The 22,954-nt window shown below is 39.6% G+C and overlaps 3 protein-coding genes across 5 annotated transcripts; 2 read left to right on the top strand and 1 right to left on the bottom strand.

Annotated features, from left to right (window-relative positions):
- Positions 1–1,183: 1,183 nt before the first annotated feature.
- On the bottom strand, positions 1,184–8,413 carry rgra (retinal G protein coupled receptor a). Its single transcript, XM_085296765.1, has 7 exons — positions 8,043–8,413; positions 7,615–7,771; positions 7,133–7,254; positions 6,464–6,617; positions 6,250–6,367; positions 1,635–1,748; positions 1,184–1,346 (listed from the first exon to the last, which is right to left on the bottom strand). The coding sequence occupies exons 1-7, from the start codon at positions 8,119–8,121 to the stop codon at positions 1,203–1,205; spliced, it is 888 nt and encodes a 295-aa protein (XP_085152891.1). The 5' UTR covers positions 8,122–8,413; the 3' UTR covers positions 1,184–1,202.
- A 934-nt stretch (positions 8,414–9,347) lies between these two features.
- lrit1a (leucine-rich repeat, immunoglobulin-like and transmembrane domains 1a) lies at positions 9,348–14,158 on the top strand. Its single transcript, XM_085296763.1, has 4 exons — positions 9,348–9,736; positions 10,168–10,628; positions 11,481–11,786; positions 12,082–14,158. Exons 1-4 carry the CDS (start codon positions 9,615–9,617, stop codon positions 13,146–13,148), a joined length of 1,956 nt encoding a protein of 651 aa, XP_085152889.1. The 5' UTR covers positions 9,348–9,614; the 3' UTR covers positions 13,149–14,158.
- Positions 14,159–14,462: 304 nt separating this feature from the next.
- lrit2 (leucine-rich repeat, immunoglobulin-like and transmembrane domains 2) lies at positions 14,463–22,223 on the top strand. 3 transcript variants are annotated; one of them, XM_085296762.1, is made up of 4 exons: positions 14,463–14,682; positions 14,903–15,693; positions 16,597–17,336; positions 18,337–22,223. In XM_085296762.1, exons 1-4 carry the CDS (start codon positions 14,573–14,575, stop codon positions 18,361–18,363), a joined length of 1,668 nt encoding a protein of 555 aa, XP_085152888.1. In that variant the 5' UTR covers positions 14,463–14,572; the 3' UTR covers positions 18,364–22,223. The 3 variants fall into 3 exon arrangements, with proteins under 3 accessions (XP_085152888.1, XP_085152887.1, XP_085152886.1); XM_085296761.1 differs by having other exon boundaries at positions 16,597–17,347; XM_085296760.1 differs by having other exon boundaries at positions 16,597–22,223.
- Positions 22,224–22,954: the final 731 nt, after the last annotated feature.

Genomic DNA, 22,954 nt, shown 5'->3' with positions numbered 1-22,954 from the left:
AGAAAACCATAAGAATGTGGTACGTGGTTTCTGAAACCTACTTAAAAAAAATAGTCATTTTATAATAACCAGTATGGTACTGTGTATTGTTCAATGTTGTGCTTAAACAATGGTGTATTTTACATAAACATCAAAGTAAAAACAAATTTCATGATATGCAGAAGTCAAATGGATGAAGTGAAATGTTCCTTGAACATTAATTCATAGAGCACTCTGGACCAGACATGAATTCGCCTCAGTAAATAACACTGATTTATTCAGTTCTTGGTGATATTGTATTGTTATAGCAAACTTTAGATGCTGGCGTGGAGGAAAGAAGCATGTTTAGTCGATCTACAGGCAGAGTGTTGTAGGGGCTGTGAATTCAAGAATGGTCCTCTTTTTTTAGAGGATTAATGCACTTCCATCCTGGTGAGAGAGATCACTCACAACCCTGCAACACATGATGGGATATCAGTGGCCTGAATGCGCTTTCATATTTCATTAACAGGCACCATAAAGATTAAGAAACTGAATGTCAGACTGTGATGTCTCTTTTTTAGCTGAATTAATCTATTTAAGAGCCTTTCATCTTCAACCAGATAGCAAAATAGGCAACTAGTAAGGAGAAAATGCTCTGATTGCTGTCTGCAAGGACATTTGCACTATAAGCAAAGTGAAAAATGATTAAAATATCCCAGGCTGCTGTAGCAGAGTCTGTAAAATCAGAATCAGAATCAGAATCAGAATACTTTATTGATCCCTGGGGGAATAAATAGTCATATTTGCTCTGTGCATCACTTGCTCTGCAGGAGTGTTTGCATTAAAACTAACTGGATTAACATGAATGGATGGATATGTTTAATTCTGAACTCAAAATTAAAACAAATCACATTTGAATTGAGTGACAGAGAAATTCATGTGGTTACAGAAGTAGCCAAGCCCAAAGTTTCTGCTGTTGTGTATGGAACTGTATATTATTAAACAGCACAATAAACTAATGCTGATCTCCCAAAGTCCATTAGGAGGTACTTGTTATTTCATATGTTTATTTTGTAATGTGACAATCATTTTAGAAATACAACTGCAGACACAACGGGTAGCAGAACAGGTGCAATGGCTACCACTGCTCAAGACACACAAAATGCACAGACACTCACAAACATCTATGTACCTGCGAGAAACCACAAGGACAGAATGCATGTAATTATTGCATGCTCAGTTTATTTGGACTTGTTCTCAATTTGAGGCACATCAATCTTTTCCCCGGTGATTAACTGCCAAATGCCGCCTCTGTAGTTCTCATTTCCCAGTGCGTACAGGAGGGCATTGAAGGTGGGAGTAGTCTTAGCCAGGATAGGCGCGATCTGCAGAGACAGGACCCAAATATTATGGTCAATTAGATTTTTCTTAGCAGAAATATTAGGAAATAATTTGTGTTGTTTATTCATGTTTTGGACTCTACATGGCGCTTTGCATGTCTTCTGTAACAAAGGGCAGAATTCTTTAAATTCAAGGAACAAATGTTTTATATTAAATATGTACATTTGAACTACATGCAAAAACAAGCAGCTAAGCTAAGCTGTATTTCTTTAATGCATTACTAAGTGGAGTCAGAAAAACTTTGTGCCAAAGTATGTAATGATAGTTGTTACCATTCTGAGCTTAGGTGAGACAAGGTTTGCATTCTCCACAGCAGCATAGAAAGCCAGGATCCCATAGGGCCCCCAGCAGAACAGCATAGTCTTCAGAGGAGTGTTGGGGTTGAACTGTGGAGAGGAAACAATAGGTAGTGGAGGGAGGATTAATGTGCAAAGGAATGAATAGTGGGAAAAAGAGAGGATAAGAACAAAAATGATTAGCAAACCACAAAGAGTGAAGGTGAGAAAAAGGCTTTGTGTCATGAGGTTGTCTGCTTGGAGGCAAGTCACATGCCCTGGTGAAAACGAGTTTGTGCTAAGATCATCAATGCTAAGCTACAAAACAAAAACACTGAGTGGGTGAATGAGAGGGCAGGTCTGTGTAATCCAAGGCTGAAAGCAGACATTATTCAGTTCACACATACAAAGCAGCACTGACAAATTTACATATAGTTTTCACAATTCCTATCTATAAGTAGCTTTAGTTTTCTTAACATCGTTTCACTGACACTATATTACCTTAAAAAAAAAGATTTTTGACCTCACAGAACTGAACACTTTTGCTTACTGTGCATACAAATGTCTATTTGTCACTTTTTGGTCATTTAATTGTATAGTAACTTTTTGGGTTACTGTGTGCACAGATTGAGTTTAGATTTACTCTGTTCACAGAGCTCCACAAATGTATGCTACACATAAGAAATGATGAAAAACCGGGGTTTATGTTTGATTTAAAAGTGGGATGAAAAACATATGATTTCATTGTGAAGCACTTTGTGATATTTATCTTGAAGGATGTTTTATAAATAAATATTTACTTACTTATTTAATAGGCTATTATTACACACTCAGTTTGTACTGCCTGGGAAACAGACCGTCCATAGGGAAACCAGACAGTGAGTCCTTAAAGACCCATTGTAAAAGGAAAGTCCGAACACTTTTTTTCTAAAAAATTTAATTTGATAGCTGGGGTCGAGATTAAAAAAAAGTGTTAAATTTCAGTAAAACACATTTCTGTATGCACCAAAGCAGCTTTAAAAAATTCTCCATAATGATTTCACACATTTCAAGCAGCACCCAACTAACTGGGCTACCATCACAACCAGCTGCCTCTTATAAAGACATATAAGTTCTTGTTTTGCTCCTGATTTGTGATATAGTAATCTTTTGAAAACAGGTGCCAAGCAATCAGAGTACATTAGTGATTTTCAAATATTTTGTGGGCTTTCATTTTTTGTATGAAAGCAGGTTTAAACTTTAGGCTCTATGAGGACGATGTTGGCAGTGCAATCTAGGTGAACTGCTACCAATTTGGTAGAATTGAATGAACTGACTTTCAAATGGGAACATTACATTAGCTAAACCTCTATAAACAATTTGTTTTTGAGGCCATTTTATCAAATGTGTGTTTGTGAAAGACCGTCCTACACTGAGTGTTAATGTTATCTCAGTAAAATGAGCTTGCTTCTAGGTTCATGAGGTAAATAAAATAGTTTTGTTTATAGAGGATTGTTTAATTTATCCCCAGAGAAAGATGAAGACTCCAAAATGCTCGAAATAAAGAAGTGATAACAATCAGACCAAGTCAGACAAGAATAGACAAAATTCTCTGTGTTTAATGATACTTTATCAAAATAAAGCCATATGCACTGTAGTGCTTTTGCTGGACATTAGCCTGATTTAAGCTTATAAAAATCCCATCCGTCCATCTATTTTCTGTATCACCCCTGACAGTGGGTGAGACACACAATACACACTAGGCAGGCTGCCAGACAAATTACAGGGCTAACACAGAGCCAGCCATTCATGCTCACATCCACACCTACATCAAATTTAGACTCACCAATTAACTTAACATTCGTCTCTTTGGCCCATGGGAGGGAATCAGAGTACCCAGAGAGAACCCACAAAACATGTAAACACTGCACAGTACCACAAAGTCTCTATTATTAAAGCTAAAAAGACAGAAAAAATATTGCTGACTTAAACAGGCTGTACTTTAAATAACAGCAAATATACTAAGCTTACAAAAAACTAAATAAAATTGTCCCAACAGCTATAATGGAACTATAGCTAAGAAACTGTGATCTGTCTGAGCTGTGGAAGAGTACACAAAGTCACTGTCTGTTAAATCCTGATCAGGCACTTACTGCTGTTGTGCCTGGCAGATAAATCTGTGGCTCACAAACTACTGTTTTCTGTCTTTTTCTAATACAAACAAACCAAAAGAAAAAAAAAAACCTCAATGACATACGAGTCCACTTAAAGTCAAAATGTCCAAGTGTTCTAGCACCATGGTGAATCTGTGTGGTGCTGAGACTGTGAAAAGAATCTCCGAACTCCATCCACATATATCGGGGATTCCCTACATACTTATATTTAATCATCTGTAAGTAGCTGAAAAGAAACACTGACATTTGCTTATGCTTGAACCTTTCCAGAAGGGATAATGATCAGCTCTGTAAAACTGATTACACATTTACAAGATGGAGTTTTCTTTTAGATAACCCCAAATTATTTGTGACCATTTTCTCTCCTTAATTTAGGTTGTGTCACATTCCTAGGCGTTGTTCTGCTTCCAAGTTTTAATGCAGACTTTCCCCCTTTTCTAATAATTTGACTGTAAACTGTTTGATTATTACATAATTACTGTTCTCTGGTAGAAATGGACCGATCCAAATATTAGTATCGGTATTGGTCAGATACTGACGTAAATTGGATCGGATATCGGAGAGAAATAAAAAATGTAATCGATCCATTAAATATAAAAAAAAAGCACCTCACAAAACTTGCGACAAGGCATAACTTGGATCATTAACCGTGGCAGCAGTATGCCTCAGGTGATAGAGCGGCTGTGTGTATAGCCTACCAATCTGGCATTTCATCTCCGAGGAAGTTATCCCAGAGAGAAGTAAAGCAAGTGTGTAAGTTCATCTCTGAATGTTTGTGAAACATTCCCGCGTTAAGCTTTACAGCCGATATATGGAGCGACTGTCTCTTCTCTCTCCCTCCCTCTCCTGCTGCTACTTCAATCATGAAATCATGAAACTGATCAATGATCAGCTGATCGGCTTTTCTGTCGCGAGTCCATCTCTCTTGCTTGTCTATCGCTCACTTCGCGCCAGAAAGAGGAAACCAGCGGCTGAACAACAGCAGCACGTTTAAGCTTGATAAGCTGTTGTTAGAATTTATTTAATATTACTTTCTACACCAGGATCTTTTTCTACGCAGCTGACGGCTGGTAACTGTGCAGGAGCGGATCTAGCAAAGTTTAGCCAGGGGGGCCGATAGGGCATGAACAGGGAAAGGGGGCACAAAGACATACTTTTCTTTCTTATTCTCATTTAAAATGTCCAGCTTTTAATAAATAATTATCTGAATCTTACAACCAAAGTTTTAATCTGATGTAAAATTTATAGAAGTCCATTACTGTACATAGTAACTATTAAGTCTAATATACCCTAGTAAGCTATAGTACTTTTTCCTTTGGGAAGGTACCACCTGTGCAGTCTGCAGTTCTGTTGAAGAAAGATGTTGAATCTATTTAATTATTCTTGAAAAATAATTGATTTCTGTGCATTTTTTCCCCACACTGCATCAAATTAAAGTTGATTACATCAATTAAGCATCATGAGGTGGAGGGTGGGTGGTTCCCTATTTTTTTTTTTTTTTTTGCTGGGAGTTTTAGAGCCCTATTAGTTAGGTTGCTTACTCTTTAAAATACCAGAATAGGAAGGATGGAGTAGGTTTAAGTTTATTAGATTGATCAGTATTGCTGAACTATGAAATATTTTGGGTGTAGTGTATTTTTTGCATACAGGTATAACAGAATAGCTTTAGTTTTTGTTTGTTTTTAAACTTGAGTATGAACTTATACAAAAAGCAGCAAGATATTTAAAAAAACAGTTTTATTGATTAAAAAACACACTATATCAGATTCATATCGGTATCAGCAGATATCCAAATTTATGATATCGGTATTGGACATGAAAAAGTGGTATCGTGCCATCTCTATTCTCTGGTGGAGTACTGGGTGTATCTACTGGGCAGTTTGTGTTTGTAATCAAAGTGTCCCTCCAGCCAGCTCGGATGACTGTAAGTAATGAGCTTATGCAACACAAAGCGGGTCACCTGATTCAACCCCTCCAGAACTCCCCTAATGAACATTGTTCTTCTCACTGCACACCAGTACCCACATTCCCAGCTAAAGCCACTGATCTTCACCCTGTGGTAATGACCTACATATATCCCAGCGTAAATGCTCTTCATTCACACACTGTTTTGTGTCTCTGAATAAAGGCCACATGAGGCTATTGTGCTTATGCTAGGTTGAGGAGAATCCCTCTGATTTCTTTCAGTGGGCAACTTCAAAGCATAGAGAGCCTTTACAAGGACTACATATTTTAGAGGATTTATGCATCTGTTCTTATAAATGTCAGATTCTTTGATTTTGGAGTAATTCCCAAAATTCAGTTAAACTTGTTTGGATTTGTTCTGTATGCGTTTCTTGCTACTCCAAAGTGAATCTGGATATCAGTGCAATCTACAACACCTTTTTCCCCAGCAAAAGACATCTTCTTCTAATCTTATGTTGCTAAAGTTTGTGCATAATTTAATTTACTGAACTTACTCTGGGGTTTCCTGTCTTCTTGAATTTCTGTGCAATGGATTGGTAAGAAGACATGACGACAAACACCTGGATACCCATGTTGAAGATGCTCATTGGAACCAAGTAGGACACGTAGTTTCTATGGACAGAGACACACACAGCAGGTTAAAAAAAGTGAAAATAACATATATTTATCTTGCAAGCACTGTGCAGAAATTATGTTTGTATATGGTACCTGTCTCCCTTGCTGTAGTCCAGTGTGCAGCAAGTCCTGAGGGGCTCGTAGTCGTACTCTCCCCAGCCAATGAGGGGCATGGCGGACCAGAAGGCAGTGAACAGCCACACAAACACAGCCAGAGTGATGGCACTGCTCCACTGCAGCTTTGTCCCTGGGAAGAACAATATTCTTTATGACTAGTCTAAACACCAGCAACACAATGAATGCATACTCAAGTAGGCTACTGATTTTGTTTCTGTTTTAAATGTCACACTGCTGCTAAGAAACAAATGTGCATTCTTAGCTAAACTAATATCTTAACTAGAGCTGCTTGTTTGCAACAGTTATAACAGAGTTAACAACAGTGTAATAAACCCTGCACTAACCAAGGGACATTTGAGTTGAGTCATTTCCTCTTGCCCATGTACCCTGGTAATGATGTTTAAAAATAAGGTGTAGGACTTATTGTTAACACTCAAGCCTTCCAGGTTGCAGTTTTAGTACAGAGGTGTCAGCCTGTGTTATAGCAACTGTTCAGGTTGCTATTTATTTGCATATTGTCTCATTATTTTGTCTGTAGAAAATTTAAAGACAGCAGTGTACTTGGCTGATTTATGTGCACATTTGTGCAACATAGGAGAGGAAAAGTTGACTGCATTTGGTATCATCAGCCAGATATTGACTTACTGGTGCAGTACTGGTGATATCTGTCCCAGGCAACAGCAGCTACAAAGTGGATGCTGGCAAGAGCTGTCATGAAGCCCTGGAAACCATGAGTCTGGCATCCATCAGAGCCATAAGGCCAATACCTAAAGACAGAGGATGTATTCAAAGTTGACTGACACAAGAAACCCCTTAAGCACCAATTTTAGTAAAATACATAAACAAATCACTAGTATAACATTTAATCCATGAACTGGTGAACACTGAGAGCAACGGGTCTCATTTCCTGATTGCAGTTTGAATATGCTCTGTACTGACCCTCTTCACTGTACAGCCTTAATTGGACCACTCTACATCGATTATACAGCTCTGTACAGATGATTCGTCACAACAGGTGGCCAGCAGTAGCCTATTGTCACCGGCATTATTTTCTCATTACATTTCATCCCACCCACATGCGGATGGACCTCGATGTCCATTATGAAAGGGGTGGTTACATCACTCACCTCAGAAAGCTGGAGAAAGCGGCGATCGTGGCGTTCATGGAGATGCCAATATCAGCCATTGCTAAACTGAATACTAGGAAATTGCTGGGAGTCCTCAGTTCTCTCACTTTGAGGAAAGCAAGCATTGTGACCGCATTTAGAAAGAAGCCCAGCAGACCTTTGGGGAAGGGGAACAAAAAACGCACACAATGCAAATCAGCGCGCACAGCGATGCTTACTGCGAAATAGCTCACACCTCAGGCGAAATTCGTCGCATTCATTTTTATTTTATTTTATTTTTAGACCATAAGTAAGCATTATTTTGCAAGTTTACAGAGAAACGGGTCCGTGTCAGTGACCGGGAGGAGACATGTCCTGGCGTAGGTTAATGGCAAACACAGCAGGCAAAGTCCTCGTAGTATTTGGCTGAATTCCAAGACATAACTTACCCTCCACAAGCAGACAAGATCCCAGGGAAAACACATCAAACTCGGAGAAGCCCTCCGGTAAAGGGTACGAAGAAACCATCCTGAAGCCTGGTTTGACACACCAAAGTGCAGCTGTCACAGACTCCTCTCGTTCCGCTTGTTTACGATGCCCCTCGGTGTGACCGAAGAGAGCCGGCTTTTAAAGGGGCATTTCACGTGAATGCTTGCAGTTTATTATGTAAAGCCTCTCTGTCGCCCCAATCCGCGCAGGAATGTCTTAATGAACGCGGAACATAACCCTTAATGCGCATTTACGCGCCGCAACAATAAAGCCTTCTATTAATTGCACAACGAGCCTTTGTGTTGTGGTGTCCCGGTGAGGATGCAGCGGCTGCTGAAGTTAAACGACGAGACTCGGGTTTGACCGAGTCCACAGCCGTGTATATACACAGGTTTGCTTCATGGAGGCACAACAAGTGTTTGCAAAACAATGCCCCTGCCAATCAGAACCACACCTGCATTCCCCATGCATCAGTGTTTAGATTTAAAACTGAAAAGCCTAAAAAGTACAACTGAAGCCATAATACTAAAAATACACAGTGATAAATGTCTGTGGGCATTTGCTATTATCTGCATTCATACACATTATTCAAAATTAAGATTAAGATTAAGACTACCGTTTTCACACCAGTGCTTTGCAGCCTGTGTGTGCAATGTGTTGCAATTCAGTAAAGCTATCTTAACCAATTATTTATTGGAAGCACTCTACAGCGGAGCCATGCCAGTGCTGCTGTTCTGTATCTCTGTTTATAATTTTTTGTTCTTGTGTGCAAAGAATCAAAGATTTTGATCAACAGACTGACATCAAGTGGTTAAATCAGCTGTGCAAGGTGCCTAAAATGATAGAGGATAAAAACAAAAACTGGACCAGCATAAAAAACTAACAAACAATATAGCACAAAGTGGGTTTGTGTGCTGCAAGACAAAAACTTGTGAACACTAACAGTCAAGTTCAGATTTTTCTTTATTGATCAACATTTGTGGAAATTACATGAAATCATGCTATTGTCCCTAGACTTCTGTGGATTCCTCAGGTTTCAATATAGGGAGAGGGGACAGAGATCTCTCCAAGTCTCATAAGGATCAAGAATCTGGATAAATTCAGATGGTAATGTAAAAAAAACGTGCTACTTACTGAAAAAACTCATAATGATTAACAGTCACGGCAGGGCTCAAATAAACATGCTACATTTGAGGCAAAGAAAAAAAAGCAAACATCACAGTGGATTATGACCATTTCGGAAGTGTTTTTCTGTGGTAATAAATAGGGACGTCTCTGCGCAGCCTATCCGATTCCGGGAGGCAATACGCATCCAGATGAAACGAACGCCAGCCTTTTCGCTAATCCTTGTCTATCCTTTTTTATCTCGGGACTCATAGTAGTCTGATCACTATGGGGCAGCGAAGCGGTGGGACAGCGCCATACGGATGACATTCCTGTAAATGAAAGAGAAAAAAAATAGTCTGATTGACTTCAGTGGGCGCAAAGTGGGCGCATGTAGGCAAATTGCGTATGCATAAAAGTTGGCCAAAATGTTCCTCGTCCTGCTGCTGGGGCTCTACGTGGCCACGGGTCAACTTTTTTCCCCAGTGAGCGCCTGCCCTTCGCAGTGCAGCTGCTTTTACCACAACCTGAGTGATGGATCAAAGGCGAGGTAAGTTGGATGCCCAAAGTGAAATGAATGTATCTTGTGTGGTATTTTTTGTGTGTTTGTTTCTTTGTTTTGTTTTATTTGTTTTTTTGCACAGTGATGCATTTTGTCATCATATGAGGACAGATGTTTGCACAGAGGTGAACACGTGTACAAAAGATAATTCAGGGAGTGCATGCCGCTCCAATTTTATTTAATGCGGGATTATCTTTCAAAGGCACTTTCAGGCTTTCATCTATGCTTTTTTGTGTTTTGGTAGGACGGGGAATAAGTTTTTAAAAAAAAATCATTATCCACATAACTTTTGCTGCTTGTGAACTTTTGAATACACATTTGTTGTCATTAATTGTCGATTTAGTTTAAAGTTTTAGTGATTCGTAAACTATGCACAAATGCAATTTGTGAAGTTAACTCAAATATTTTCCGACTTTTAGGAGCGTGATTTGCAATGATCCCGATATATCTCTCGTGCCTGTCGGGTTTCCTATTGACACCTCCAAGCTGCGGATTGAGAAGACATCCATCCAGCAGATACCCAGCGAAGCCTTCAACTACCTCTCCAGTTTGGAATTCTTGTGGATGTCTTTTAACACGCTGTCCGCCTTGAACCCGGACAGTTTCCGGGGGCTTTATAACCTGGAAGAGCTTCGGCTGGACGGGAATGCCCTTACCGCCTTTCCTTGGGAATCTCTCATGGATATGCCCAGCCTCAGACTTCTCGATTTGCACAACAACCAGCTCACTTCCCTGCCCGCGGAGGCCACCACGTACATCAAGAACCTCACCTACTTGGATCTGTCCAGCAACAGTCTGGTGACCCTACCTGCAGAAGTGCTGTCCAATTGGCTGGCTGCAAAGCCTGCACAAGGGCCAGACAGCTCCAAGATGATACTCGGTGAGAGGCAGTGCTCATCCTAACATCAAGTCTCCATTTAAATCCTTTAAAGTGCATTTTAGGTGCATTGTTTTCTTCTGAGCTTAATGAAAGTGTGCTAACTTTTTGCAAAGCAACTTTTTTTTTTAAATTTTTTTAAAAAGCATCTTAAGCTTACATAAGCAATATATAATTTGACAACAACAGCTGTTTCTGGTGAGTAAAAACATATTGTATAAAAAGTAACATTGGAAAAAAGTAACATCTTGTCTTTAATATGAAGGTAACAATTTCAATAATAATTTCTGAAGCTCTTATAATATTTGATATTTCATCTTTAGATTCCATATTTAATAACTAATATTAACAGGCTGTATATTGACATCTATTACATGCTTTTAGAGTGTAACATAGCAGATTTAAGATGCTTTTGTTTAAAACATTATCTCTTATAATGGGTGGATTTAAGTTACATTTTATTAAAGAAAAGAAAAAAGAAAAACACAGTTCAAATTGTATATATATAAAAATACACACAACTCTATGCACTCTGTTGGTGGAGGTGTTGTGATCAACAACGAGTCTTCTTATAATCTTCTTGTAGGGAGTGTGAAATGACAGCAAAGTTTGATCTTGATCTCTAGTCAATTTTCACCATCATCATCATCATCATCATCATCATCATCATCATCATCATCATCATCATCATTGCCATAGTCATGGCCATGATGTAGTTTATGAATTAAATATTAATCCTCTTACAGGATTAACATCCCTACATCCACACCAACCATCTGTAGGCTGGTCTATCACTTCGTCCACAGCTGGACACTTGTCTTCCTCCTGTAGCCTCACTTGTACCCTTGCCCTTAGGTCTCCATGACAACCCCTGGGTGTGTGACTGCCGGCTCTATGACCTGGTCCAGTTCCAGAAGTCTCCGACTCTTTCAGTGGCTTTCATCGACACGAGACTTCGATGTTCAGCTCCGGAGAGCGTGTCGGGGGTCCTGTTCAGCGACGCAGAGCTTCGCCGCTGTCAGCTTCCACGTATCCACACAGCTGTGGCACGAGTAAGGAGCGCTGTTGGAAACAATGTGCTGCTCCGGTGTGGGACCATTGGCGTCCCCATCCCAGACTTGACATGGCGCAGGGCAGATGGACGAGCCCTCAATGGAACAGGTGAGTCAGCAGCTATTTGGATAGATGAGATAAGATGATTTTGTGTGCTCTGTATTGCTGCTGTTAATTAAATAGAGAGCCACGAGTGGCGTTAGTAAGTCTGAGTGACATCTATTGCCAACACAGTGAGTTACGCAACACTGATCATCAATGCAACATTGTGTAATCACCAGCTTGTTGTCTCTTTTCACATTTGTCAAAGGGGACGTCTCCGGTGTCAAATTACTTTATTTTTTTTTAAATCGTTCTTCTGTTGTTATTTTATAACTGTGTTATTCCATCTCTGCCACTACAGTCCAGCAGGAAACCTCAAAGGAAGGAATCACCTGGTCAATCCTCAGTGTACCAGCAGTGTCCTACCGTGATTCAGGTAAATTCATCTGCAAGGCCACTAACTACGCAGGGAATGCAGAGGCTGTCATTTCCCTCGTTGTCTCCAACTCGCCAAAACCAGAGGGGAACCAAACCAACAATGACAAGAAGCCCAAAATCAAAAAACCAAACCAAATGGGCAAAGCTGCCTACCAGGAGAAACTGGTGGCCAGATATGTGGCTCCAACCTCTGCTCCTTCATCCTTGCCGGCCCTGGATCCTGGCCTCCTGCCTGGTGTTGGGCCTGATCCTGGACTATCCAGTTACAGCCTGACTGAAGGAGCCACCCCAGGGCCTGCCATCTCCCCCAACTCAGATGCACTGCTGGATCTGGAAAAGACTAATCTAAGTAACTTGGCAGCTAACGCCTCATCGTTACAGCAGGACCCGGACAGAGTGGTCCGCTCAGTAAAAGTTGTAGGGGACACAGACAATACAATTTCTCTAAACTGGAGAGCCCCTAAAGCCAAAAACACAACAGCATTTAGTGTGCTCTATGCAGTGTTTGGAGAGAGGGACATGAGAAAGATCAATGTTGGAGCTGGGCAGAACCGTGTAACCATCGATGGTTTGGTGCCCAGGACCAAGTACATTGCTTGTGTGTGTGTGAAGGGTCTGATCCCCAAGAAGGAGCAGTGTGTCATATTCTCCACTGATGAAGCAGCTAGTGCTACTGGTACCCAGAAGCTGATTAATGTTATTGTGATCACAGTGGCCTGTATCATTGCAGTCCCGCTCACTGTTATTGTATGCTGCGGGGCGCTGAAGAGACGCATTCAGAAGTACTGGGGAAAGAAATCAAAAGACATCCAAGATTCATATGTTACATTTGAAACACTCTCACCCGGCACAAAGGCCAAAGGGCTCGAGGGTGAGTATTTGAACAGACTGAATCCCGAGGAGTCCAACCGGCTGCTGTCAGCCCGCTCCAGCCTGGACTCCGAGGCCACAGCTAAAATAGAGGGACAGCCTAATGAGTACTTCTGCTGACGTCATGCTCCAGCTCCGGCTCCTGCTCCACGTCATCTTCCCCGCACTCACCCACACTCACGTCACAGTCCAAACCCCAAAACTCGTTCACATGCCCACCGGCACCCTCATCCCCATCTCAACCCACATCCGTATCCCCAGCATTACCCATATTCTTCCCCTCAGCAGCATCCTGACGTCAGTCCCCCTGTAACGCGCTCCCATACACCCCCTCCCATCCCTCCTCGCTGGATAATGCCACCAACTCCACCGCCACAGAGAGCCAACTTCTATCAACGGACTTTTGCACGCTGCACAATAATGGAAATATCAGTTTAAAGAATTTGGGAAACTGCGTAGATCTGGAAAATTTCATGTTTCTTGCAGATGTAGTGAAACTCACTGGACTGTTACACGCATATTCATCCATTAATATTAAACTGCAAGCGCGCTCATGCTTTTATGTCTAAAAGAATGTTTTTTATCACTAAGCCTGTAAGAAGAAAACATGATGCATGAAGTGAAAGAGCACAGCAAACACTAAAGTTTTATTCCACCTCACGTGCACGGCCCAGCGAAGAAACCTCTCCAATCCAATTTAATTTAAAGGGAAGTCAATGGTAGACAATCCATTGTTTATATCATATATGTATGTGTATGATTTGTAAATACTTTATCAGATTATGTACACATATACATATGCAGTTAATTCTGTGCCTCTGTATATATCTGTCATATGTTCTGAGAGAAGATATACACATAGGCATGGTTCATTTCTCTGGTGAATGGAGAGAAGCTGGAGCTGGAGAGAAGTACTGAAGGACTGAACTATGACACAATGTAAATAGGGTGGAGATGGTGCAAAAAGGAAATGTTAAATCATTTATATTCCCCCAATGAGGCACATACTTAAAATCTTTCCATGTGACTATTTTGTGCCACCTAGAGGCATCATTACCCCATTAAAAGTGGATCTGTTCGTTCCAATGATACTTACCTATTTGAATATAGTTAAATAAACTTTTATACTGCATGTACTTGAGTGATATTGTGTGTTCTTATAACTCTACTTCACCTCACAATAATAATCAGTCTCCATACTTTGGTTCTGAGATACTATGGGTCTCTGTAATCTTCACTTACAAAGTTCATTAAAAAATATTTTGTTTATATATCTGCATATTTAATCTCTTGGACAATATCAAACTTTGAACTATTTATAGTTTACTAATCAGAATATAGAGCTATCTAAAAGGCACAGTGGGTCAGACCTAGTGACACTAAGTGTTAATCGTGCGTGTCTTGCCCAAGATTTAAATGTCACTTCTTCCTGCACTGTACGTCAGGGATTAAGCTTAATAGGCTTCTCTGGTCTGCCGCACTCGGCATGTCTGGAGCACGAATGTAGCCCTCAAATTCAGGATCTTTTTTTTTTTTTGTGGACTATGGACATAATTTGTTACCTGCTTGTTATAGCTTTAATAAACATTCAGGCTTGTGAAACTTTTTCTCAGTGTTTACGCGGGTGCAGCTGTGTAGAAGACCGACATGGAAGGTAACTGGTTTCAAGTAGTTCAGTCCTCCTGGCGATTTCTGTTTTATTTATATGTCTGTGGGTGTATACGAGTCAGTGATACAGAATATAGTTATAATACATAGTTATATAGTTATTTGCCTCCAGAAGGTAACATTTGTTTTTTGACGGATCCTAGCAGTCAGTCAGATATTACAATAAATAATAACATCATCATATAAACTCTTTCTTTTAATCTTAGGTCATTAATATGTATGGAGGAGAGAGCATTTGGGGCTATACCACAAGACCTTCCACATGAGTTGACAAAAATACGAATTGAAAAGTCTCAGTTTACTGAAATACCCAGAGGGGCTTTCTCAAAAACGTTGACATTGGAGAACTTGTGGTTGAACTTTAATGAAATCACACTGATAAACTCAAAGGGTCTGGAGGGTTTGAGGAACTTAACCGAGCTCCGTTTGCAAGGCAATAAGCTACGTTCAGTACCATGGACAGCATTCGAGGACACGCCGGCTCTCAAGATCCTGGATCTGAAGCACAACCAGCTGGACGTCCTACCGGAGCATGCGTTAAGGTTTTTGCCAGGTCTGACTTACTTAGACTTATCCTTCAATCGTCTTACGGTGATATCGAAGGAGGTCTTCCAAAACTGGCCTCTCTACCAAAAATTACAGAACATGGAGGAGCGGGAGGCGACAACATCTGGGCCAAACGTCGTCCTGGCACTCCACGACAATGCCTGGCTCTGCGATTGTCGCCTAAAGGGCTTCGTGGAGTTCATAAGGTCTCTGAGCCCTCCGATTATATTGATGAACTCCTACTTGACTTGCTCAGGGCCGGACTTTAGGGCGGGCAAGTTCTTCCATGAGATAGAGCTACAGGCATGCATGAAGCCCGAAGTCAGCACCCAATCAGCCAACATCAGCCTGCCACAGGGCGCCAACGTCACCCTGCAATGTATCGCCAAAGCAAGGCCTGACCCTTCAGTGTGGTGGACATATGGTCTGAAGATAATCAGAGGATTTCATGGTAAGAGTGTGGTGACCATAGTGTGTAATAAACTACTGCACATCTGATACTTAAACACACATTTCAATGGTGGTGCAGCAAACCTTTATTAAGATCAAGAGGATTAAAACTCAATGTATGCACATGGTGATGTAAGCACCACCAATCTCCCAATCTGCACAACACTGTCAGTGTTGATTAAGAGTCTACACTGCTGTCCATCTTGTTTGGCCACCTTGTAATTAAATAAACCGGCATGTCATTAGACTTAACTTGCTGAGAGGAGTGCTTACTGCAGATCAATCAAACAACATGCAAACTCATAATAATCACACTACTGCCCCCATTGCTATTCCACCACTATTTCTGCTGCTGACATTCATCTGTCTTAGCTCATAAGAAATATTCTCAAACATTATAACAATATTGAGCCATGCAAGTATAATAACTACAGTCTACAATGTGAGATCACAGGAGAATAATTATTATTTTAAACCTTCGATTTTGTGGATGAAGCAAAACAAACCATCCTCTATTTTGACTTGAGAACAACAAAATTGTTCAAGTTGCAAAATTCTTGGGATTTGTTATAGATGGAAATATAGTGCAGGTTACAGTAAATTGAACTTTTTAGCTCCTATCAGGGTAATGATCACTTCAGCTTAGGTTTGCACAATATATAATGAACATTAGTTGTTATTTTACTGTTTAACTGTTTAAAACAAAAAACAGACAATGTGTATCTATGACTGTCTAATAAAGTACAGGACTCTTTAATTCTATGTATGTTTGTGGAAGATCAGTTGCAGGACACTTTTGTTTGGTCTTTTTATTTAATTTTATTTAATGTTCTTTAATTTTTAAAAATATTTTACTCTGTAAGCTTGTTGTTCCCATAAAATAACAGCCCTAATGTCATCCCAGAATCTCAAGAAAGAGTGGATGATGACACCATCAGATCCCTCCTGGTGATCCCCTCTGTCCATGCAGCTGATCATGGTGTCTACACTTGCATCGCTGTCAACTTCATTGGAAACTCCTCCGTCAGCATCTTTCTAGAGGTGCGCTCTGCAGGAAGCTCCCAGTCTTCACTCCTCCCAGCTGTACCGCGGGCTGGTGATGAAAATGTCTACATCGACATCCGCATCGCCAAGCAAACAATACGGGGTATCTCCATTGAGTGGTTCGCTGCCCTAGAACGTCCCACTGAAACCTGGTTCACGATCCACTTTGGTCGTGCAGATGCTGATAAAAAAGAAATAATCTACATTGGACCTGGGATTAATTCTTACTCCATCTCGGACCTGATGCCTGCAACTAAATATGAAATTTGTGTAACCCTCAAGAATCACGCACCACGCCCAGAACAGTGCATCATCTTTGTAACAGGAAGTGACATCACTGAGATGGAACAGAGGGAGAAGCTGATACATATAGTAGTGATAGTTTTAGCCATGGTGCTGGCAGTGCCTGTAGGCATGTATGCATGCACCACTGACACCAGGTTGGCCTGTTTGGATGGTATAATGGAGAGCTGGAAGAACCGAAGGAGAGACAGAGGCTCAGCAGGAGGCATGGAAAGGGAGAGGCAGGGTACCTTCGACAGTCTGCAGGCCGCCAGTGATGAGGGCCTGGTTAATAAAGGTTCCAGTGAAGACAGGAAGGTGAGGAGGAGGTCAGAGGACAGACTGAATAAGGCCAAAGCTGACCACAGCAGACTCACAGCTGAACTATATTAAAAAACCCTCAGTTAAAACAACAACAGAAAACATGGCAGTGACATTGTTATAGAACAATGTCTTACTTTCTATTTTTGGAATAAATAATAGAAATACTAGCTCTACTATACTGTGAAAAAGTCTTGAGCCACCCGTTATTTCTCGATATTTGGCTTGTTTTTTCAATGTTTTTTTTTGTGTGTTAAGCCACCTAACACTGACCTGAATCAGACATACATAATAAAGACACTTGTGCCTACACATAACAAACAACTTAGTAACAAACCTATTTTAAATTCTATCTTTAGGCACTTTGTTTCGAACAGCCTGTTGCAAAAACAGATCATTTCCCCCCATTTCTTTAGTCTATGAAAAAAGCCAAAGCTAACACAGTTGGATAGACATAAAAAATATGTTTGCTTCAACAAGGTGAGTTTCAAAGTGCTATTAGTTGAAAACGTCTAGGCATGCTGTGCAGTATATGCTTTAAAAGAAAAGAAAAGACCTGACACATGCCCTGAGTGAGGCATTGGGCCCTTCAGTCGATCAGTCGATGGATCAGCAGATCTAGAGCCCAGACCTCAAATTTTTGAAGAGAACAGAGAACAGAACAAAAGGCAGCCAACATCCAAAGAAGACTGCTAAATTAAATTACAAGAAAGCTTGTCTCATAGAGTTAAAGATGCGTTGAAAAGTATAGGTTTTTATTGACTTTAAAGCTTGTTAGAACTCTACAAACTCTGTTTTTGTCTTATATACTATAATTCTAAAAATTTGGGCACGTTTTAAAAGAATTGTTGCACTTTTTTCCCTTTATCCTAGCAAAACATGCAGAAATGAGGAGTGGCTCAAGATCCAGTGCTGTTAGGCTTATATTACTACAATATTCAGGGGAATGATCATATTTTCTGCCTTGCTTTAAATCTCATCTCTTCCTCTGTTCTAGGCCGAGGAGGTTGTTGCAAAGATGTGAACGATGGCCGTTATGTCAAGGATTTGCACCAGGGTAGAGGCTGTGCTGAAGTTGATTTTTTTCAGACTGAAGTATAATGCATCTCTCTTGTTATCACAATGCAGCATTTTTAACTATCAGTAATAATTCATTTTATAAATATTTGAAACAGAAAAGAAAAAGCCTTTGCCATTGATTTCAATCAGAACGATATCAAATGACTTTCTAAAGAAGACTTTTTTCCAGCTTCTCCAATGATGGATATTAGCTTCTTTATCAACTATTATGTGTTAGCACTTAAGCATTATTCTATGGATTTACATGCGTGTTAATTTTACCTCATTTTCTTCTTGTCATGTCAAAAGTGTAAGTTAGGATGGATTTTTAATTAGAAAAACAGATGGTTATTATATGAAAAAACCTCACACCTTGTAAATAGAAAATGTTCTAGTTACATTTTTTGTGTGGTAGTGCATATATACCTCAACATGTTTCATGTGTGCAGACTAAAGTGGTTGTTTTACTACATTTTCTATAAATTCTACAAAGGTTTTACATAAAGCAAGCACATATGCAGAATTAGTGTCAGTTACTATAGATTCTTACAAATACCCAGCAGAAAATATATTTTGCTTTAAAACATACTGTCTGTTGTCAGTGTCTGTTTAGCCCTTTTTATAGCTCTGCTAAAGCAGGATTATAAGGGGAAAATCTCAAAGTAGGGAGAAAACCTTTGAGTCTGGTTTTATGTAGTTTGCGGCTACCAGAAAACACAAGTTTATTTGAATCTCATTGTTTTGTTATTTAAGTTGTGTGTTCCATATTTGAAGATAGGCATAGCCTTAAAGATCAAATTGCAAAAATTGCGCTTGATTGCATCTGAGTGAAATTCATTCATAGGATTAGGTTATGCAGAGAGGAAGTTTCCTTTTTGTGGATAATGTGCTGAAAGGCATTCAGTTTAGTTTTATTCATTGATTTCTTTAAATCCTATCTCAGTCACTGTACATGTACGTCACAGTTCCCGTTTTTTTTCTGCGTACACACGCAACACAGCAGCGATGTATCACACATGATCTGCACTGACCAACCCGCACAGATGGCACATCAGATATCCTTTGGCCAATGGCATTGTTCATTTGACATAATACCCAAACACTGGCATCCTCTCCAATATCCCCTCCTGCCGTCACTTTATGATCAGATCACACAAACCCTCTCCTCCAACTCCATGTGTTGTCCCCTGTGACGCAAGAAGATCAGTTCATCTCTGACGGGGTTTGCATGTATTCACTTAAGATCAGGGTTTTAAATGACTGGCTGAGATTGGCAGCTCTCATTTTCTGGAGCACAGATACATCTGCTTTCTTTCTTGGGTGGGGGATTGATGCTGCTTTTTGTTGTAATCCTTTTCCACTGCCCATGACACAATGCAATGTAGAATTCTATAAACACACAATTTCAGCTACTTCAGCACAGAACAGCACAAGATTTTATCTTATTTTTTCCCCACTTGCCCTAATGTTGCCTAAAGCAGTGCATTATTATTACTGACCTCCGCAGTAGCAACATAAATAAAAGAAACGTTAACCCTCTACACAAAAGCCTTTTTTTCTTTTTAGTAAGGAAAACTCACATTTTATTTACCTTTTAAAACTTTTGTTGCTGCAAACATATTGTGGGTGCTTTGAACCTTTCATGCTTTCTTTCACTCTAAAGCATCAATGCTCTTTGCAACTTTCCACTCTGTAATCCTCTGTCAAATAGCCCAGTAATCCTGGCTGCCTCTTACATGTCATAATGCATGATCATTTGGGCTTTTCCTCATATTCCCCCATTTCACTCCAGAGCATTAACAGCTTGCAACATTGGAAAAAAAACGGGGGAAAAAATGTGAGTTTGGATCCTCAAAAAACTTTAAACTTTAAGTGTCCTGACCTGCAACAAAAGTGAAACCGTTTTTGTATGTGGATTTTCTTTTATTATAGTTTTGTCTCCATCGTACTGGAGGCATAAGCACGTCAAATGTGTCAGGTGAGGCTGCAAAATGTTCAGTTTCAGTCACACACATCTTGCCGGTTCAAACTAGATCAGGGCAGATGGACTTTGCGTTTTAGGCCACTATGCAATATTGTGCAAAGATGAACAAGTTGTTTTTTTGGATTAGAGAGGGTAATCTGCAAATTTCATGTTTTATGTAACTCTGAAATAGTGTGCATGTTTGCCTGATGTCTACACAAATACCCAGAGATTGGTTTAGTGTAACTTCATAATTAGTAGTGCTGACATTGACATTGAATCTGAGCAGAGCAAAAGGGCTTGTATCAGCATAATAAAGTATATTACATATTTGCAGAGTACAAATACTTTGTTACTGCACTTAAGTAGAATTTATCTGAGTAGTTTTTTAATGGAAACGTTTTTACTTTCAGCCCTACGTTTTAAACAAATATCTGCACTTTCTACTTCTAACATTTTAACTTGTTACTTTTGATTTAACATTTGAGGGGACTTATAATTTCATGTCATTGTGGGCCTTCAAACATCAAACTCATTTGAGCCTAAGCAGTAACACATTAAAGGCAATCCTGTGTATTAATCACCAGGAGATGCTGGGTAAAAAGAGATGAAAGATGCAAAAAAAACTGTGTGCCACAGTTTGGGGTTAAAGTGAGTCAGTGATTTTTTTAAAAAATTGTTTGTTTTCTGGGCGTTTTGGTGTCGGAACGACTGCAGGTGTCCACAGGTAAGCTGTGGTAGCGGTACTTCAGCATCTAGCTAGCCCTACAGAAGAAGAGTGACCATAAAGGGAGTTATATTTCGTGGCAGGTAATTTCAAATGCAGCATTTCCACCAGCTTAACAAACATCAGCAAACATACAAACTGTTTGTGTGTGACATTATTAATTTTTATATTATGCAAAATAAAATGAGGTGGGCTGACGGTGTTACTTAAAGGTTGCATGAAAATAGTCTGCAGTTTAGTCCAGGATAAACTGGTTAGTTTCCTGTACTGTGATGGATTTAAAGTGTGTGTGACTGGTGCACAGTGAGTGTGGTGCTCATGGTCAAGTTAAGTTACATAAAGAGTACTAGAGATTAATATGAACTTTAGCTGATAATGCCTAGATTCATTCATCAAATTCTATCTGCATACCAGCTGCATAGGGTGTAATATAAAGACAGCATAAACAGTGTACTGTCAGTGTAGACGATGGAAATGAGCCAGGACAACTCATGAAACACCTGCTCACATCTGGTTGAATTCAGTTGTGTACATCCTCAAAGAGCAGCAGGTCAGCTAATCACAGCCTGTACATTGAGAAAATCTACTGAAGCACTCAGAAATTATTGTGAGTTGTGATTCTTTTTCCTCATACTGAGCCGTTACAGCTGATTTTAGGGTTCCCCCACCTGCTGAATCCCACTTTAAACCCTGACTGTGTTCATTTGATCATCATGTGATTAACAGAAAATAGAGCTATTTTTTATTATTTTCCTTTTTTTTTCCTGCTCATGTTCAGCTTAACGGATTCAAGCAGAGTATGTTTATTAGAATTAATATTTAGACTGAAATAAAGTTTGTATTCATATCTACTAATTTAATTTAATTATTACATGAATAAGGCACGAGGTCCAGTTAGCTTTCCATAAAAACAGGTCTAGGAGTTACTTTCTAACTTTGAGTATATTTCTGAGGCAGTACTTTTTTTTTTTACTTTTAATTGAGTATAGAAGTTGAATCAGTACTTCAACTTTTACTGGAGTATTTTTCAACACTAGTGTCTGTACTAGTGTCTGCACAGGATGTCTGTGCTTTTGCCACCTCTGCATATTTGCAGAACATCTGGTTTAATAAAAAAAAAAACAAAAAAAACAAACAGCGCATGTGTAATATTGTTGTGTAAGGCCTTCTTCAAGCATCTCATTTTAATTCCTGTTGTTCATATTTTCATCGTGCTCCAAGACTATTAGTGCTCGAACTATGGCAATATCACAACAAATGCTGCAACATGAACATTTGCAAAGTTGAGAATAGCATTTTGAAGTATTTTTAAACACCTTCTTTGTGTTTCACCTCAGGGACAGTAGTTTAAGCAGCTTCTACTGTTACCAGAAAGTGGCAGTAGAGTACGGTTTGCAAGCTCATTAAGACGGCATTTGTCTTAAATTAATGACATCAAAGCTGTGTTTAAGTTTGTGTCAGTGCCTTCAAGGCTACTTTGGACATGATACATGTCACATTAACTATGTTGCAGTCTGGATGCCTGAACAGTTAAATCAGCACGTTTATAAATACTTCAATAAGTGCCTTTTCAAATTTTACAGTTCATTGAAAAGTTAAATTTGCTGGTGAAGAAGGGGAAATACTCTACTCTAAAGTAACTCTAAATAATTGTAACCTAAATAAAGTAATCTCATCTTGCAAACTAACAAGTTAATAGAGCTGTATCTATAACATACAGCTTATAATTTGATAATATAGTTTAGGGAGAACTTTAATGTTGCTACGTGTGTTATTACTTTATTTAACTAACACTGCCTTTATTTGGAAAAACAATGTGCTTTTATTAGTAGAAAATTCCCAAAATCTGCCACATAGAAAACAGAA

The sequence above is a fragment of the Mchenga conophoros genome, linkage group LG13 (genome assembly GCF_057382185.1).
Source record: "Mchenga conophoros isolate Kocher_MC1m ecotype Shallow Benthic linkage group LG13, M_conophoros_male_GT1.1, whole genome shotgun sequence".
NCBI classification, from domain to species: Eukaryota; Metazoa; Chordata; class Actinopteri; order Cichliformes; family Cichlidae; genus Mchenga; species Mchenga conophoros.
The sequence above is the reverse complement of the archived record's forward strand: the minus strand, read 5'-3'. Positions and strand labels throughout refer to the sequence as shown.